Here is a 19,801-nt window from a genome sequence, read left to right as displayed (position 1 = left end):
CGCAGTTACTGGTAGCCAGGATGGGACCATCTTGCTAAATTTCATAACCCAGCCGAATCGTCGGTGGCTGAAATTTGCATTCAAACCCTGGACCTCATCAATGTCGGCTCGTCATTCTTGACACGAGAGCCATGGATCGGCCCACCTTGTTGAACTTTATCAATCTGAAAGGAGAACATTCATAGTGGCACAAACCCAAAAATAAAAGAGTGTAAACCTTCAAATATTTGAGCTTTTTATTCTAAACATAAATGATCTAAAAAAATGCTATTCCATCTTTCAGATGCAACACAACTCTAAGCAGGCTATGAATAAGTACAAATAAACACATTTAAAACGGCACAAGACAGACAACCGTCGGTGGCTTGGATACAAGCCGAGAGCGACTGACGCGACCGGTCAACATTCAAGCCGAGCGCTCTCTCCTTTGCCGAGAAGAGCTAAGGTAGAGAGAGGGCAGTGCTGTCTGCTCCACACGTGTTCAGACTAAGCACGTCCCATTGGCATGGCTGAAGGCCCAATGGTCAATGTGGCCAAGGAGACAGCATTTAGTGCAACCATCGCAAAAAACGGCTAAAATAACTAAACCAAACAAACAGCACTGTCCCCCGCAAAACCCGACGGTCACAATGGCACTAGGAATAACTTCTAACATTCAATGTCTACACTAAGTGCTTTGTTTTCGAAGCATAAACGAAGCTGGTAACAACTTTGCTTCAACTGGACCACCTGCAACTGGCCATGTTTGGAAATTTCCAATAACTTGAGAACATCATCACGTTGAGGATTCTCAACCCCCTGTCCTTCCGCTCCATTCTCCTTCCCCCTTTGCATCCGCTCCGTACGCCATGGCACACCTTTCTGAATTTTCCCATCTTCTCCGTTCCACTACCAAAGAAGTTGCTGCACATCGCACACATCCAGGGCCGACTTCATGCACTGGTTGAGCAGTATAGGATGATAGAAACAAGGTCAAACCCATGCTATTTTTACCACCAAACTGACCCATTCTTTGTCAAAAACCAGCAGAAACCGTTTTCCGCCAACACGGGAATCATACCCCTGCGCGATAGAGACAAAGCGCTGTGCGAGGACTGGAGGACAGGACAAGCGACAACACAAACACACACTAAAGCCGTTTACGTCTCCTCGACCTGCCGTGCTGATGTGGGACACAGCAAGATATGGGGGGGGGGGGGGGGGTTGGGTTCTAGCGCGGTGTGTGGTGGTGATGTTTGTCGTCGAGATTAGTTTGTTGTCCTTCATCTGCATCTCCGATTTGCACGGTTGGCTCTGTACGATGTGAGATAACTTCAACATACATATACATACGTAATATGTGGGTGTGAAGGTGGTGGTGTTATTACAGTGGTAGTTGTGATTGTGGTGGAGGAAAGTTGGTGGTGATGTTTGTGATGTGATCAACATCATCATATGATGGTAGTGCGAATGATCATGTGACAATGATGTGAATATTGTGGTGTGACCTTGATGATGCGATTGCAGTGGTGTGAAGATAATGATAGTGTGATGGTAATGTGATGACGGCGATGGTGTGATGTTGACAAGTGCGATTACGATCGCGTCATAACAAGTGTAAAGTTTATAATATGATGGTTGTTAAGATGTTGTAATAGGAGTAGCGACAGCAAGACGATGACGATGATGATGAGAGTGATGATGACAGTGATGATGGTGATGATGCAGCCACGCCACGCTCAGAACTGGATCTGCACGGCTTTCTTGACGTGTGCTGCGAGTCCGTCGAGCGTGGCCGTGGGGCTTGACAGGCCCAGGAGCCCCCACTGGGCCCCATCCTCTCCCACGGCGGACACGCAGAAAGAGCGCACCTCCACACCCTGGGCCGCCAGCACTCCTGTAGCCACACGGGGGGGACACACAGAGCCGTCAGCACGGGGGCCAGCGGCGCTCGCAAGCCCAGCGTGCACCTCCCAGCAGCGTTGACCAACTAAACTACGAAACTAACAACGTGTTCTTTTACTAGGCGAGGCACCCTGACCTATATTAGCTCTTTTTCAGAAGAGACATTGCCACAAATGATAGCTCAACCAAGTGTAAATATATTTCAGCCAAATATTCTAAACCAGTGGTTCTTAACCTATACTCTGCAGCCTGGTTCTCAATCGTAAAAAAACAAAATATGTCAATACAAAGGTTTGATGAAACACAGTAGATGTACTTACATACCTGTTGCTTAATTAGCGTTTTCGATTATTTAGCTTTTAAACAAAATCTGGTATGTCTCACACCCCCAGAAAGGAGATCTCGCACCCCCAGGGGGTGCATGCACCACAGGTCAAGAACCACTGCTCTAAACGCATGTTTATAAATTTGGAGGACCTGGAGAAAACTCCATGCGACCACAGGGAGAACATGCAAACTCCAAATATACAGAGGCGTCAGGGTTGGGATTGGGATCGAACCAACAACCTTCTGTATACCAGGCGAGGTATGTAACATCTCGCCACCGTGGTGCCAAAGTCTGCATCGTCAGCAGTCACTGCTGGATGAAGACCTCTCCACGACATCTCCATCACTGATGGTCTTCTGGTGCTACAATCGATCTCACTCATGCGCACAAGCGAGCTGATCGCAATGCTTCATCTATGGTGGTCCTTCTTCCTCGGGCATGTTCCCTGGGTTGGCTGCCAATGGTAAATCAGCCGTCAATCCTTCCAGCCGTGATGTGTTCTACCCACGTCTACTTAACTGTACTTAAGTGTCGATATGCTGTCTATAATCTGCATTTGTTATCCGATCAACAAGTTCCTCTTTCTGTTTCTTTGTATAATTCTAAAAGTGCTTACTCCTCAGCTTTTGTAGCGTTTTCTTTGTTTGCGCCAAGTCTTGCCCAACTTAAAATCGCCATGGTGTCAGTGGTGGCTCAGACGTTCGAGCATTGCGCCAGCACTGCTAAGACCGCGGATTTGAATCACCCACAATTAAACTGGCTCCTTAAGTGTCGTAAGTGTGAGCCCAGTCACAAATGACTGTTGAATTAGGTTTTGCACTTCATTTGGGTAAAATTCTAGTTTTGAGAATCAATAAAAAAAATTATATTGGTTGGAGCGACATGCATTGTGCATGGGAAAGTGCTGCCCCCTGGTGCAGGTTATGAAGACACTTCAAGGGACCTCAGAGGAAACGTTATCTTAAGACTGAAACGTTCCGAAACAAACGGGGGTTGGGTGAGGGTGTGATGCACTGCGCGAGTTCTAAAGGGATTGTCTCACCATATGATGTCGATCGCACAATTAGAATAAAACTGGGAGAAAAGAACCCCCCCCCTCACCGCCACCAACCACAGACTGTCCAAACACAAATCACCCCAAGCTGCTTCTATTGCCATCACCGGGCGACGCCCTGGTGAATACGTGCCGTGCAGCCCGGCCAATTTTCATTAATGGGTGACGGCACCGCCCTGCGAGATTTCCCAACTGGATTCCCCGTCCCGTGATGCGCCCCCCCCCACCACCACCACACCTACCCGCCACCGCCGGCAAGGCGTGCGCTCCGGGCGCGGTGCGATAGAGCAGGGCAGTGCCAGCGAGCGTGGCGCCAGCCGGCAGGAAGGAGGCCCCGTTGACGGCCAGCAGGAGCGGCTGGTCACCCCGCGCGGTGCCCACCAGCACAACGGCGGGGCCGCCCGCGCCCGCGCCGCCCTGCAGCTCCACGGAGAGGCAGGGCGTGGAGGAGGAGGGCTCCAGCCCCTGCGGGGGAGACGCCTCGTGCGCCATCGACACCTGCAGACATAGGCAGCGGGTGACGTTTTTATTTTGGGGGGATAAAAGACTTTTGCAGGGGGGGGCCTAATGAAAAATAAAACTTTTTTTTTACAAATGGAACACCGTTTTTTATTCCGAAGTAATTTGTCTCGGAAAATATATGTCCGAAAATAAGAGAGCTCTCAAAGCTAGCAGAACAGGTGGAAGACTGACTTGAAGGTCACAAGTTCAGCAACTGCATCAGTCTACCACGTGTTCTGCCACTGGTGACAGTGTATGCTCTCGTTGTTGGACATTGCCTAAATACATTTAATTAGTCGAGTGTGTTCCCAAACAGGAACGCGAGTTTAAACTTAACTTGCCTCCGTGTCGGTTAATCTTCACGCGATTTATCGCATTCCCCGTACCCCCCTCTACCATTTCTGAGCAAACGGAGCTAACGCTCAGAGCGCGCGCGCGAGCGCCATCCCTCACCGTGACCCCGGCCTCTTTGGCGAAGATGGCTGCGTTGACGAGGTTCAGGTGATTCTCTCCGTCGACGCGCAGCAGAGCCGTCAGCACGGCCGGAGCCAGCACCGCCACGGCGGGCCCGGCGTCCCCGTGCGTCGCCACGCGCACGCTCGCCCCGCGCACGCCCTGCGCCAGCACCGCCCGCGCCACCGCGCCCAGAGACTCGGCCACCTTCACCCACGGCCGCGTCTCGGGGGCCAGGGACGAGCCCAGAGACCCAGCGTTCACCTGCGCGGGGCGGGCGGGGGGCAGTCTTGTTACGATGTCTACAAGTTGCAGGGTGGGTCCCATTCGCCGTCGAATCTCGGAACGTGTAAGCGGTGAGCATTGATTTTATTTAGAGAGGCGTAGCGCTGGTGTTTTAAAAAGACATTGTACTGTACTCGCCACACTACCGTCCTCTATGATAGCTGGCGCCAAAGTGCGCCACGCCCTCTCGCATGGGCTTTTACAATTCGATTCAATTTCCAATCGATTCCGTTCCGATGACGTAAACGTGCGTAATCGGAACGTCATCGGAACGGGAAAGGGTTGAGAAGTCCCTCACAGGCCGGATCGCGACGTCACGCTCGCCCTCGCCTCTCCTGGATACGCCAAATTGGCACTGCCTCAGCCTGCTGCTGTCAGGCAGTTGAGGTGCAGAGAGCATCTTGTGGTATTTCGTGTTGAATTCGATGCCGTAGCCGTGTTCTTTGATATTGTGGCTGCGTTGCTGTGGATTGCATTGCGGTCGTGGCGTTTGAGGTTGCAATTGCGGTGTTTGAAAGCGGCGGTTACAGCCCGTGGCGTTTTGGTTGTAGGTTGTTGCGGTGCGCGGAGTTGTGGGTGCGGAGCCGAGTCTCTCCTCACCGCGCCCACCAGCGCCTTGCCCTGTACCAGCTCCACCACCTGCTGCGCCAGCTCTTCCCCGCAGCGGCTCTGTGCCTCGTGCGTGCTGGCGCCCAGGTGGGGGCCGCACACCACGCGCGGGTGTCGGATCAGCGCTACGTTCGTCGGGGGCTCCTGCGTTCCAGGGGTGGAAGACGCGCCGAGGGGGGAGGGGGAGAACGGTGAAGAGGAGACCGAGGAGGCATCGAACAATCACGCGGCCGGACACGACGGGGTCACAATAAATGACGAGAGATTATTTTGCAGTAGCTATGCGATGACATCATGCTGCTCTCAATCTGAACGAGGGAATTAAATGTTTTTAAGACAGACATGCAGCCCTGTCTGCAACCACAGCTCTAACCCTAACCCTAGCCTAGCCTATCCCAGACTTGACCATAATCCAAGTCTTAACCTTAATCAAAGCACTAGCCATGACTATCCCTAACTCTGATACAAGGCCTAACACTAATCCTATTTTAAATCTAGATATAAGCCTGAATTTTAAGCCCTTCCTTAGTCCCAACTCTAACACTCTCACCCAAAACAAAACTCACCACCTACACTAATCCCAACCACAGCCCTTGTTACTAACACTACATATAACCATGATTCGATTCCTACCCATGACCCCTGACCCAGGGGGCAGGGGGGTGGGGGCCCCACCTGAATGAAGACGTCGAGCCCAGCGCCCCCGCACTGCCCAGACTCGAGCGCGCGCTGCAGCGCGTCCTCGTCGATGATGCCCCCACGCGCGCAGTTCACCACGCGCACGCCGCGCTTGCAGCGTGCAAACGACGCGTCATTCAGGAGGCCTGCGGGGTGAGCGGATGAGCGCTGTCAAACATACGCACGCACGCACGTACGTACGTACTTTCACCGAGAGAACCTGGCATCGGTCAGGAGACCCTGAAGGGAGACGAGCAAGGTCACATGCGAGCACGCACATACGCACGGTCACTCTCATGGCACAGGAAGGCGCAAGGTAGCAGAAGGCGAGACATGAAGGGGTACTCCAACAAGCTGTGTGTCATCTCTGTGTGCGCCTGTGCGTGCGCCTCTGCGTGCGCCTGTGTGTATTTCTGTGTGTGTGTGCGGCTGTGTATGTATGTGCCCAGCCACCGCATGCCTAAACAGCTTTTGTTCGGCCGGATCGAGGGGGCTAAACGGGCGCGGCACGGGCTAGAGAAGAGATGGAGTGATGTGGTACAGGAGGACGTGGAGCTGAGTGGACTTGCCGATGACTGGTACCAGCGGTGTCAAGATCGGCCTCAGTGGAGGAGGCTCGTGAAGGACGCTACTGGGCAGTTGGAGGCAGTCGCCCTCCAACAACAACGGAGGGCGGAGGAGCGACGCTCACAACAACGAGCGGAGCGCCGGGTGGCTAAAGCACAGCAAGTTGGCACAGTAGGGGGCACAGGTGGTGGATCAGCCAGTCATCTCGGTCATCTCGGTCAGTCGACCCGTGGCACCTGGGTCTGCCCCGTGACCTCCTGCCAGCGGGCGTTCGACACTTCACGTGGCCTCAGGGTGCACATGGCCTGGCACAAGCGTCGTGGTGACGTCACCGCCACTTAGTGGCGAATGGCGGTTGTTGTTGTATGTATGTGTGGGGTGCAGAAATGCAATGATTAGTGCACTGTGCTACGAACTCGGCGATCCCATTTCAATTCCCGCTCATAAGCAGCAACAGTGACGAATACATTAAACGGTCCTGGGCCTCCCCTAGGTTGACTCCGCCTTAAACGCCTTGTGTAAACATCAACACTAGGGACACAAAGGTGGCTGGGTGTTGTGCTGGCCACCCATCGGCCTTAACAGGCACTCGCTAACCAGCACTTGTCCCAACAGCCTTTTAACGGCGACACGTAGGATATCGGTCTTTGTGTCGTGCATACGCATGTAGGTGTGCACTTGCCGGTGGTGGAGGGCATGAGTGGGGTGTGCACGGTGATGAAGTCGCACTTGGGCCACAGTTGCTCAAGTGAGAGCTGCTCCACTCCGAATGCCGCCGACACCTCCGCCGGGATGATGGGGTCGTAGCCGATGGTCTTGAGCATGCGACGACAAAACACAAAAATTCCCTTATTAGCCAAAACGGACTGCTGCAAGCGAGCACCTATGGAGGATGAAAGTAGACACGAGGGGGTTTGTGGCCAGCACCACGTCCGGCCGCCTTTGTCTCCCCAGTGGCGATGTTTACACAACGCAACAAGTATCGTCACTGGTGTTGGCCGAGAGAGCGAGAATCGAACTCGGGTCGCCAGGTACGTAGCGCAGTGCGCTAACCGCTACACTACTGCTCTCCCACATACACACACATGCACGTATATATATATACATACACACAAAGATTTCCCCTAATAGCCTTATACACTATTGGGGAAAGTGCTGTTAGGGAGCACCTTATAAGGTTGGTAAGGTGCCAGGTGCGGTGGTCAGCACTGCACCTGGCTGCCTTTGTCTTACACCGTGCACCAGGTACTCATTTTAAGCAAAGTCCACCTCAGGCCGTTGCTACTGATGTCAGCTGCGGCCGGGATTTGAACTCAGGAAACAAGGTCACTAGTGCAGTGCAACAACTACGATGCCAACGGCTACACCCGCATGCATATACAAAGATAAAGATCCCCCGTGTAGCCTTAATAGACTGTTGGGGCAAGTGCTGTTAGCGAGCACCTATGAAGGCCGGCACGGCACACGAGGGGGTGGGTGGCCAACACCACGCCCGGCCGCCTTTGTCTCCCCAGTGGTGATGTGTACACACCACACCAGGTACTCATTTGAGGCCGAGTCGACCTAGGGGAGGCACAGTACCGGTTCAGATAAACCTCACTGATGTTGGCCGTGAGTGGGAATCGAAACCGGGTCTCCAGGTTCGCAGCGCAGCGTGCTAACCACTGCACTACCGCTGCATATACACACACACACCCACACACTCGTTTAGTGAGACTTTACTAGATAAACACTAACACAAATATGATTTATCATGACGCTTCGTTTATTCTGCAATCCCGCGAGTGTACCGTCTCTGGCGGGCGGTGTGACGCGGTGCTCTCACCGTCATGCCGAACGCCTGCATGCGCAGCGCCACCTCCCGGCCGATGCGGCCCAGACCCACAATGCCGAGCGTCTTCCCCAGCAGCTCCGTGCCCATGAACTGTGGGGACAACACGGACGTGGGGGTCAAGGGCAAGGAGGCCTCGTCAGACACTCGATCAAATTTGCTAAAATTCTTATTCAAACCACTGGCCTCCAACCGTAACCCTAACCACAACCAGAACTACAATGCCAAATCTAATCTCACACCACTACCATAATAAACCCTACCTTATCCCCAACTCTTGACCCCAACCTCATCCTCCAAAATCAATAAACTCCAACTTCATGCCAAACCCTACCACCAACGCCAACCTGAAGTCTCACCTTCTCACGCCAACCCAACCCACCCAAACACGTTTGCATTCTGACCACAAGTATTGTGGTTAATGCAGCCACGATTCCTTGTAAAAGGTTTAAATTGCTGTTTTCACATCTTAACACTTGTTTTGTTGCCATAAAAAAGGAAAAACCTATTCTCATATTTTGGTACTGGCAAAGGAGGTCCCAAAACAACCCGAATCACAAACCCTGACCTAACCTTAACCTAAGCACCAACCCAACCCCAATCTGGACTCTAACCCAACACCACCGTCCCAACCCGAGCTGCACCCCCACGTTGATGCCCTCTGGGAGGTGATGCTCACCTTCTTGCGCTCCCACTTGCCCTCGTGCATCGAGGCCATCGCTTGGGGGATGAACCTGCAGGAGAGGTGATCGCGAGGGAACGGTTATGGGTCAGGGTCACGTGATCGCAGTCAGAATCAGGATCGCAGTCAGGGTCATGGAGCAACAGCCGCACCCCCATGGTGACAAGGGCACCTTTTTCCATCTATAAATCACATTTTGCAATGCATCATTCATACTCCCCTATTTGTTTTTCAGTCTGCACACGCTTTTCTGCGCGACGAGATTCTCATCTTTCTCCAAGAAGTGTTCAAATCGGCGGGCGAATGTCGGCTCCCGAAATCCACGAGTCAATAAGTGCGAGTGCGGTCGCCATCGGCGATTTTGACGAAACGCGATGCGGTTATCCAGTCACGTGATGCACTAAAAACTACGACCTGCCACCTTCCAGCAACTGAGTCATCATACAATACCTCTGTGCACGTGCCCCAACCCTAACCCTCGCCCATGGGTGGGGGGGGGGGTTGGACGTACCGTGCCAGGCACAGCAGCATCCCGCACGTGAGCTCTGCCGCGCTCATCGTGTTCCCCCCCGGGGTGCTGCACACCCACACGCACGCACACGCAGCGCAAAGCCCCGAGTCAGCACACGCACACACAATATGCAGCATGTGTGTGCGTAGCTGACATGGGTAAGGGCGAGCGTGAGATAAAATGGAAAAGCGAGGGGGTACACGAGTGTCGGTCAGGGGTCAGAAGTCACAGGCATCTCGATCGTGGAATGAGACGACGGTCATGAACTTAAGAATTGGTCATGGACCATGGCATCGGTCAAGGGGTAAGGTGCATCATCAAAGGTTAACGCGCGTCGATGAGGGGGGGGGGTCTCGATCGACAGTCAAAAGGTTACGCGCATCAGGCAGAGGCCACGTGCGTCGATCAGGGGTTATGTGCGCGTGGGTCACAGGTCGCGTACTTCATGACGATGACCCCACGCCGCGTGGCCGCCTCCACATCGACGTTGTCGACCCCCGTGCCAGCGCGCCCCACGAGCAGCAGGCGCTCGCCAGCGTGCAGCACCTCCGCCGTCACCTTGGTGGCCGAGCGAACGATCAGCGCATCGTAGTCCTACAAACACAACAACGCCTTGATTCACGAGCGGTACGTGTGGGCTGGTAAAGGGAGGGGGAGGGGGGGGCAGATATAAACCAATAATTTGAGTTTTTAACACGATTATAATGTTCAGCCCTTGATCAAACCACTTCTCGATGAAGGCTGACACAACCCGGTTGTTTGACCATACTTCACGATGCTGGTCAGTGCGAGTTGGTGAAGAGTTGGCCGAGGACCGAATAAAATATTACAAGCTATGGACGTTAGCCATGGCTAGCACCGGGTTCGTACTGTGGTGTGATAACTACCGTGCCACCACTCCCACGTACAAACACGTACAAACACAATAATAAAGTCTCATACGATCGATTTGACATATGCATCGTGAACGCAATAAATAGATTTTAAATTATGAAGCTATTCATGAAATACATTTCTATTGGACAACAGCACAATCACATGATATAACACTTTCCTACAGTAAAAAGCAATTAAACGGAGCAGCAGGCGTGAGGAATTTGGTTTAGCCGAGGTTCCCTAATGTCCCCGTGTGAGCGCAGACAGCTGCTGGTGCCAACTCCAGGCAAGACCTTCAAAAGGAATTCACCGGGCTCCAAGCCATTCATTCATCAAGGACCAGTGATCGTGGAAACTGTAGCAACCCCAGATGACTTGTGTTTGTGCCTCAATGCACCATGACGGGAGATGGAATAGGATAAAGTTTGTCTCCAGTGGATTATAACAACTTCTCGTTTATTATTCTTTTGGAATGTTAGTCCATGTCATGAGCTGAAATATCCATCTCGAACTCGGAGAAATAAAACTCTGTGGTGTGTTAGAGAATGGCCCATGGAGAGAGATATCATCGAACTACTCCTAAGATCCTTTACAGATGAACTTGTTTGTTTTCACAAACTAGGAGGGCATTTTCTCACATGCCATTGCAGTCAAACTGATTGCATGGCAGTCAACTCAATAAGCTTTCATTCTCAAAAGGTGGAATTTCATTTAAATCAGGTGAAAATCCATATTTAACGACTTATACATTTTCACAGCCATCAATGACTGCACAAGAGCTATACTTGAGAAGCTGGTTTAGTCACGGATGGCTGAAACCCAGATTAAAACCCTGGACCTCGGCAAGGCCAGCTCAGCATCTCCAACCGCTGAGCTACCCAGAAACCTCATTAGACTGAACTGAAGGACAAAAAACTGTTAAATTAACCTTATGGCGGGACCCCGGGGGGGGCCCATGAGCCCCCGGCTCTCGCACAAACTGCGTTGCAACGTCATTTTAGGTCTGTTGAAGGCGAACGATACAGAAATCTATTCCTCTCGACGAGCTCTACACAATGCACAAATCAATGTTTCAAAGTTTTGTTTCTTCTGCGCATTCGTACTCGCTGCGCTTGGACGACATGAAAACAGAATTACACTGGTCACACTTTTTCTGGCATAAGCTATTCCAACAGTTTTAAGGTAATTTTTGGGTGCTGATTCCAAATCTGGCATCGGTTTTTGTCTATCACATGGTTTTTGAGATATCAAATATTGCATTTTCAATAAAAACTGCAGAAGAAAAATATTAAATAAATGTGGATATCTACATAAAATGATATTATAAAACACACTATCCTAAAAATACAGCACCATATATTAACACTAAAGCAGTCACTGACTCGCAACAACTTGCAATCATAAGTGACAGAGTTAATTTCGGGTAAAATCAATGAAAATGGGGTATGCTGATAGCATAAAATGAGATGTGATAGAGCGAATCTGAGATCAGATTTGGAATCAGCACCCTGCAAAAGTCCAGGCCAGAAATTGTGTTTTTTTGTTGACCAGTGTATTCCACACCAGGCGGGTCGCGGCATTTATGTGTGGGACAGAATCGCCAAAAATAAACACATTAATTACGATTTTGACTTGTGTTTATTCGGGACCCCGGGGTCCCGCCACAAGGTTTAAATAAAGAAACAATCCAATGGCTCTTATTTTGTAGCTACACATATAAGGCCGTGAGACACCTAAAAGTCACTTTAAAATACTTCATCCAATGCATAAGTTTAAATGTTCATTGCTGCAATGTAATTATTTCATTTTGGTAAAACATCACCACTCTTTTTGTAGTTGCAGTATCACGGAGCAACCACAGATGACGCACAAGGTCATATTTCCCAGTGAATGTATAAGCGAGTGCATGCAAAAGAATATTGCGTGTTGTGTCTGTACAGTATTTGTATATTCATAAAAACGAATGTTGGAATGGTAGTCCTATTGCGTGACTGATGCCTGCCATTGGAATGTGAAATTTCCACCACTGGCTCAGGGCTGCCGACGGAGATGACAACCCGGATTGTCGTTTGAGCTTAAACCAGAGCAAGCTGCCAAAGCAGAGTGGTGGTGCAGTGGGCCCTGCACTGCAGTACGACTGCGAGTTTTAGCTCTGGTCACGGCCGACATCAGTGACGAGTCGTATCTGAACCGGTCCTGGACCCCACTACCCCCACCAACCCATCCTTTCACTAATTTGCACTGACATGGCAGAGGGAGCCCTTCATCAAATCGGTGGCCTGAGAGCTGTAAATTGCCATTAAACAAACTACAGCAAAACGTATGCAGGAACAAAACTCACTTGAGAAGTAAGACACTACACATTACACTGTGCAAGACATTTTTATTTTATTTTTTGTTCCTGGGTAGAGGGTGTTATTTCCTAATTGCTTATGCCTCAAAAGCAAATATAAGTTATTCCCCACAAACTTTGTTTTTGTGACCATGACAGTGATATTTAGAAATTGACCTATTTTAAATGAGAAAACGTGTGCACGTGTCTTTCCTTCACATAAAGTCCTGGTCAAAAAAGCAAAGTTTGTGGAGAATAATAGCCATTTTCTACACTTTTTAGGCATAAGCAATTAGAAAATAACACTTACTACCCAGGAACAAAAATCGTGTTACAACGTGAATTATTAATCTATCAAAAGTTAAGCAAACACTTGTGAACGAAAACGGAGGTCCCACGTGTGTGCCATTGTATGGAGGGCGACACGTGCTGAACACACTTCATGTCTATGGGGCTTTTAACTGCGCTCCAGCAAATCCAGAACTGGTCTGGCAAGTTTAGAATACCAGTGGTTTAAGCTCGACACGAGCAAGTTTACGCCAAATTGGAAGAGACGCAAATCCTGGTGTGGAGCTGAATTTTAACCAAACCATCAGCCTTCAGGAGGGGAACAGAACAAGCAACACTTTGTGTATCATATGGACAGGTTCCTCCTGTTAGCATGGGAATGTGGAATTTCCAGCATTGGTACAGGGACACTTACAGAGATACACGCCACCCCGTTGCATTGCAGAGACATTGACTTTTCAGCTTCCAATTGGTGTGTTTTATTTACAAATGTATTTTGCAGGACCATGATATGCAGCAAAAAAGCAATGTATGGGGATGCTTTCGTCTAGCAGTGGACAGACAACAGATGGCGACAAAAACATGTATTTACATATTTACTTTAAACTTACAACTAGTCCTCTCCACTTACACTTAAAGGACATGTATTGTTTTTATTCGAGCAAAGTATTTTCTATTTAATTTACAGCTCGTTTAAAAGTTCTACTTGGTAATTTTCACCACGTGGGTGATGATGATGATCATGCACATTTCCTCCCAGTAGACACGCATGGAACTGTGACACCGCGGGTCTCAGTCCTTGATGGTGCTGCAGCAGTGGCATAACTATCGAGTGTGCAGGCGGTGTGACTGCACGAGAGCCTACAGGGCCTAAGGGGGGGGGGGGCAGTCGCTGGGCTACGAGGAGGGGGGGAGGGAAGAGGCGGGAATTAAACACCACCACCCCCATTAATTATTTGCACCAGGGCCGCTACGCCACTGCTCCCAACAACCCACTTCTTAAATGTCGCAATATCCTAATTACGCATCCTTAACACCATTGGCACGCACATCACGGATGTGAGTGACAAATGGGGTGGGGTGTGGACTTGTGGGAGGGCACAACGTGGCAGTGTTGCCAGGCCATGGAGAGAACACTTTGAGAGAGATCACACAAATGTGTGACAACCGCTGGATCATGGATGATTGGGCTTGCAAATCAACAGTTGAAGACACTGCTGAACTTACATTAATGCAATGTATCTGGTATTGTTCTGTATCCCTCATCCTTCTTGCAAATGTTTATTTTGTTTTCATTAAGTTACCGTGTACAATGTATATGTTGAGTTTGTATGTTAATGTGTTTGAAAACTAATTTATGGAAAGAAAAACTCTAGATGGTCGTTGACGTCGTTGGCCATTTGTTAGATTTTTCATACGTGTAAAATGTAAATTAATAACGTTTTATTATCTGTATTTAATGTACACACTTTGAAAAAGAATTGTGTCAATGTCTTAATGATTTCCATATTGCATGCAATTCATGAGCATTAATTACAGGACTCAGTCAAAGTTCACCGAAGAAGAAGTTTCAGCGATGGGCATTCCCTTTAAAATATAAACTTATTTCCGATTTGGACAAAGTGATTTCCTGTGCAAACGAGGACTGCCGGAAATTCCACATCGCTACGGCAGGAGCGAGTGTTCCAACATGACAAACCGAAGTTGACAACCCACAACGCGGTCGAGATTTTATCGACCCCCAGAAGGAATGATGGTCCGAGTGAGCGCCCAACTATGAAACGAACTCTCATCCTTCCGATGTGCGAGCCCGCTCCCCTCTACCTGCCGAGCCAGGAAAAACGATCCATCCCCTCTGCAACGTTTAACCATTTCTGCTAGAAGCAACCCGACCATTTGCTCGGAGTAAAACCTCTGATCTGGCGGCAGCACGGCAGGCTGGGTTCTCCATGGGCCACCCTCCTCCCGAAAGCATTGGGCCGTGTTCAGTAGCAGGAGGATGCAGGGGGGGGGGTGGATTAGAAACATCGCAAGCGGTTGCATCAGCAGCCCCGGTCGTGCATCGGCTACAGACGCCCTCCAGCGGCGGCTCAGCCTCAACGATGCAAAGGGAACGATTTTGTACGGAGACATCTTGACTCGTAAGCTTTCGTGACTTCAAGAAATTCATATTCTTTTGGGTCTTTCGGTAAAGTCACCTAGATAGGTTCAAAGAAAACCTATCTAACGTGACTTTACCGAAAGAGCCGAAGAGTAAGATTGTATGGAGCTCATTCATGCACCGGGGGGGGGGGGGGTGGAGAGGGCTCAAAGAATTTGCGGTGTGCGTTCATTCACTTGGGGTAAAAGGGGTTTAATAAAAGGCGTTCATGCGTTCACACTTGGCTCACGTAAGCGCCGTTCACGCGTTCCTCACCCGTTTCTGCATTCGCATTGAAATCTGCGCACGAGGATACAACGGTGCGTTCATGCGCGTTCGATGTTCATGCGTCCGCTGACAATGGTCTCGCAGCGTGCGCGCTCTCACGATGGCCATGCAACCGCGTGCAATGCCACAGAAACCACCACAACACTCCAAGCAGTCGAAGTGGAGGCGTTTGTGCCTGGTGCACCAGCGTGGACGAATTCACCCCGAAAATTAAAATGTTCCCCAACATAAAATTCAACAGGAGAAACAGTGGGATCATCAGCATCATCAGCAGCAGCAGCAGCAGTAGTAGTAGCAGACATATCGTCAGCATCATCATAATCATCGGCGAGGTCTCAATACGCACCTTACCCAAAACCATGTCATCCTAATGCGCTCATTATACCCATCGTCTTCCACACAGCAGCGGATAGAGCAAAGGCAGACCTGGCGACATTTAACGCGTGGATCAGCAGAAACCACCAACCCTCTCCCCCCCTACCCGGGACACACGATCCCCCACTTAAAAGCGCTCATAGGCAATGCATTAATGAATGACTCGTGAAATATGTGCGTAAAATAACCACCACACACACACATGTCGCAGTAGTAGCAGTAATGGGCAAACACGCGCGCAGTGCAGAGCGGTGAATGAACACGTGGCTGCCACATGGCAACAGCCGGGCAGAGCGTGCAGTGCAAGCAAGACGAATCCGCGTGTCTCTCACGGAGAACGGATACCCTAGAAGGGGGTGGTGATGAATCCAGGTGCAGATGGTGTCTTGAATACGCAACTCAACAGCCCTTTTTGTGTGGTCAATCCACCGCTGAATCGCGGCATTTTTCGCACGCCGTGCGGGTAGTGAGAAGCGTGCTCGACTACAGCAAATGGATGTTTTTAGATTTTTATTGTATTTTATTCCCATTATTTATTTATTTACAATCTTTTCATTTCTTATTTCTTTAGTGTAAAAATATTATTTATTTATTTTGCCTACATGACTTACCGAAAAAACCTAAGAGTACAAATGGATGTTGTTTAAAAGAGCCATCGTTGCGGTCAACATCAATGCCCTCTGCCGACCAAACGTGGCTCTCCGCAAATTGTGTAGACACATTTGATCGTTAAACTGCGTTGCAAGTTACAGACATCGTAACCTTACGAAAGAAAGACAGAGAGAGAGAGAGTCAAGGTTGACCGAGAGGAGTTGTGCACGCAACCGGGGCAATGGAACAATTGCTGGCTCGGGACGAGAGGCCCCCGTGTGTCCGGATAGGGGGCAGTCAGTCGGGCAAACGTCAACAGATTTTAAGTGCAACAAACATTGCAGATGTCGATACAGAGAAGCCCCCGTTTTGGCCAAGAACCAGAGATGAAGTCGAGGCAGTGAGAAACGAGCCGAGCTGTCGAGATGAGTTACGTGGCAATGAATCCAGGTGGAGCAGCTTGCGAGAAGCCACAGGCAGCCGTGGTGGGGGGTGTAGGGGGTGGTGGTGGTGGTGCCGGATTGAACTCACCTTGATGCACTCCACGAGCTCTGCGGGGCTCATGCCGAGCCGCTCGTCCACGTGGAGGCCGCCACCCCGCAGGATGCGCGCACAGCTCGGGTCCACGGGCTCGCTGATGAGCACCGAGCGCACGGCGAGAGCCATGGGCTGGGTGGGCAGGGTGGTGGTGGGTTACACTCAGACATGCACAGCGGACAATGCTACAACATGCATAGCTAACACACAGAGATACACACATGCACACACAGAGAACTCAACGAAACATTAGAATACTGTATCTTCACGGACAGAGACTTACATATGCACGAGACTCGCTCACGCCTGAAGACACGCAGACATGCAAAGGACACGCACGACGCACACATACAAAGACACCAACACACACATACAAAGACACCAACACACACAGGCACTTCCACGTGCAGAGGCATGCACAACATAGGCACGCACGGACGCACACACGCAGCCAGCGACGGACACGCACATAACGCGTAAGCACACAGCAATCATCTTCCACGAACAACACAAATCTGGAATTTAAAAACCCGGATCACTACCATCCAGTGCACGCACACGTGTGTTCGCTAGTTACCGGAGATCTGCGAGCAGGCGTCGGTTACTTAGGAAGACGAAGGTGCGTCACACACGCACGCACACAACTGCGTAGTGTACGTGATATGAAATCGCAAACACGCGGACGCGCGGAAGGGTGCAAGTCAGTCGGACGCGGCAATGGCACAGCGAGATTAGGTGAGCGAGAGACAAAGAAAGAGGTCGATAGATAGATAGATGGACAGACGAGGGATCGTTTGGGAGAGAGGTGGAGAGAGAGCGTTGCAGATGGCAGAGCGAGCAAGCGGAGCAAGATGGGACGCGTTCTTGCGAAGCCGGCTTTTGTGCAACGGACGTGGGGGGGGCAGGGGAGGAGGAGGAGCGGAGAGAGGTCCCAGCTCACGCCACGCCTCTTGGTGTGTGCCAATCATCTTAGCCAGAGCCACACATAATGACGCACCAATGTGCAGAATTATGTGTGTATGATTCGAGAGTGTGATCGTTTAGGTACGGTACTATATTTGTAGAGCCCTGTGGTTTGGAGTATTTGGCTCATGTCCATTGGCACACGATTTGAAGCCGATTTGTGGCCGGTTCGCTTCTGAAAAGGAGCTACATAATAGAGCTCGGTGGGTCTTAAAGTTTATTATTGCACAGTATTTGTATTTAGTACTATGTACGTTGCGTGCAAATAATCATATCCTATTGAGAGAAGATGTGGATTCGTAATTATCCATTTGACCGAGAGAAACAGAATAGCACTGGTAAAAATATATGTTTCAGATGGGAGCTATATTTAAATGTTTTATTATTGATGACAACAAGACTTAAAATACTGCTGTGTTACATATGCAGGTCTGTTCTCGTATATGAATGTGAAAGCTGGACAATTATAAAGGCCCTACAAAGGAAATTAGAAACAACAGAAATGTGTTTTAAGAATGTCAAACATTTCATGGGCAGGCATGATGAGTAGCATAAATTACGAATATCAGCAGGTACACATTAAGAAAAAGAATATTAGAGAGAGGCAAGCTTCATATCTTGTACATTTATTGACAAGAGACTGAATATAAAGTTTGGACTGGGAGATTACAGATGGAAGAATGCCAGCGAAGAAGGCGAATTCAGTACATCGGGCAATTTTAACAATTGAATTGCAACTGGGAGTATCTAATGCACAACAATATCATTGAGTAATATCATGGGCAGAGTGAAATAGAAGGCCATAATCGCCGACGTCTTTGAGAGAAGGACACGGCACATCGTGAGAATTTGACAACACACGACTCATTCATGAGACGGTACAATATTCAGCTTCCTCTACCCATATTCCTTTCGCAGCATTCTTATTTTTAGACGAAATTTATTATCCATTAGATCGTACGGTTGTCGCGTCCCTTGGCATTTACGAATTCAACAATAGCCATGCTAATTAACAACAAGTAGACAGTGGCTAACGTTCGCTACGAGTCCTGTCCATGAGTTAATTGGGCAGGTGGAGAGAGGGCATTGGGGGGACAATGGCACAAAGACGATTTGCATTGCCAGTGTCAAAGGTCAGAGAGCGTCTCTCTCCCCCCCCACCCCTTCAAGCGAGCTCATCTCTTCATTTGTGAGTGGAAATTCCACTTTCCACAATTGGGAGAAGCCGAGTCAAGACAACGCACTAACTCGTGCCACATGGCAGCTCGTAGTTGTACGTAGTCGTGCAGGAATTGGGTGAATTCCATAGGGCTTTAGGGGCATGGTTACTCCTGCGAGTGAATTAAGTAATGTGCAACGTTTCAAAAGGAATTTAAGTTATATTTTTTACGGCCATAATAGTCAATGTTACGGTACACTGGAGTGCCCTATTTTAAGTTTTGGACATCGGCGGATTCCTCCAGTTTTCATTTTCAGATGATAATATTTTCCGGTGGCTCTTTTTCGCTGCAGAATACGGCAATGCACTTGCAGCAACACGAATCGAGTATAACCGATACTCGTTGCGTTCGCCGTGATCCTGAGAATCGATCATTTAAATCAATTGCCTTTCTCGTACTGTACATACTGATCATACAGCACGCATACACAGCACCACTAGTCCAGCACTGGCAATGCGGTTAAGTATTGACAGTCATTAATACGAGTTATTATCGTCATCGAGATCATTACTGCGGAATTAACAATGTGCAATATATGACTGGACAGTATTAATTTGTGAATGCAATCTTATAGCGAGAGTAATAGTGGGTAATGGTTGCGTCTATTTATGAAATAAGAAATCTCCCCCCACCGCTTCAAGCAACATGGACCAGGCTAAGAAAGTGACGTCACCAAAACGTGTTCGTCTCCACGTGTTACCAGTTTGAAGGGTTTTTATATTTTTTATTACTTAAGTCCAGAGTTGTTTCTTTTATATTTGGCATTAACTTACATTTACGAACAATTAGGGATTATCAGATGGTTATT

General features: G+C 49.5%; 1 protein-coding gene across 1 annotated transcript; it reads right to left on the bottom strand.

Moving 5' to 3' along the window:
* Positions 1 to 222: 222 nt before the first annotated feature.
* On the bottom strand, positions 223 to 17,707 carry PHGDH (phosphoglycerate dehydrogenase). Its single transcript, XM_078605818.1, has 12 exons — positions 17,388 to 17,707; positions 16,805 to 16,942; positions 9,826 to 9,977; positions 9,384 to 9,449; positions 8,870 to 8,924; positions 8,185 to 8,283; positions 7,042 to 7,174; positions 5,790 to 5,938; positions 5,106 to 5,258; positions 4,221 to 4,484; positions 3,509 to 3,764; positions 223 to 1,876 (listed from the first exon to the last, which is right to left on the bottom strand). The coding sequence occupies exons 2-12, from the start codon at positions 16,937 to 16,939 to the stop codon at positions 1,719 to 1,721; spliced, it is 1,620 nt and encodes a 539-aa protein (XP_078461944.1). The 5' UTR covers positions 16,940 to 16,942; positions 17,388 to 17,707; the 3' UTR covers positions 223 to 1,718.
* Positions 17,708 to 19,801: the final 2,094 nt, after the last annotated feature.

The sequence above is a fragment of the Lampetra planeri genome, chromosome 2 (assembly GCF_965212315.1).
Source record: "Lampetra planeri chromosome 2, kcLamPlan1.2.h2, whole genome shotgun sequence".
Classification (NCBI taxonomy): Eukaryota; Metazoa; Chordata; class Hyperoartia; order Petromyzontiformes; family Petromyzontidae; genus Lampetra; species Lampetra planeri.
This window is presented reverse-complemented; position numbering and strand designations above follow the sequence as displayed.

Bases quoted from the DNA above. Each gene is read 5' to 3' on its own strand.
- PHGDH (XM_078605818.1), bottom strand. From the start codon at position 16,939: ATGGCTCTCGCCGTGCGCTCGGTGCTCATCAGCGAGCCCGTGGACCCG. The intron at 8,284-8,869 runs GTGAGCATCACC...TTGTCCCCACAG, and splicing joins GCAAGTGGGAGCGCAAGAAG to TTCATGGGCACGGAGCTGCT. The intron at 3,765-4,220 runs GTGAGGGATGGC...CTATGTCTGCAG, and splicing joins CCAAAGAGGCCGGGGTCACG to GTGTCGATGGCGCACGAGGC.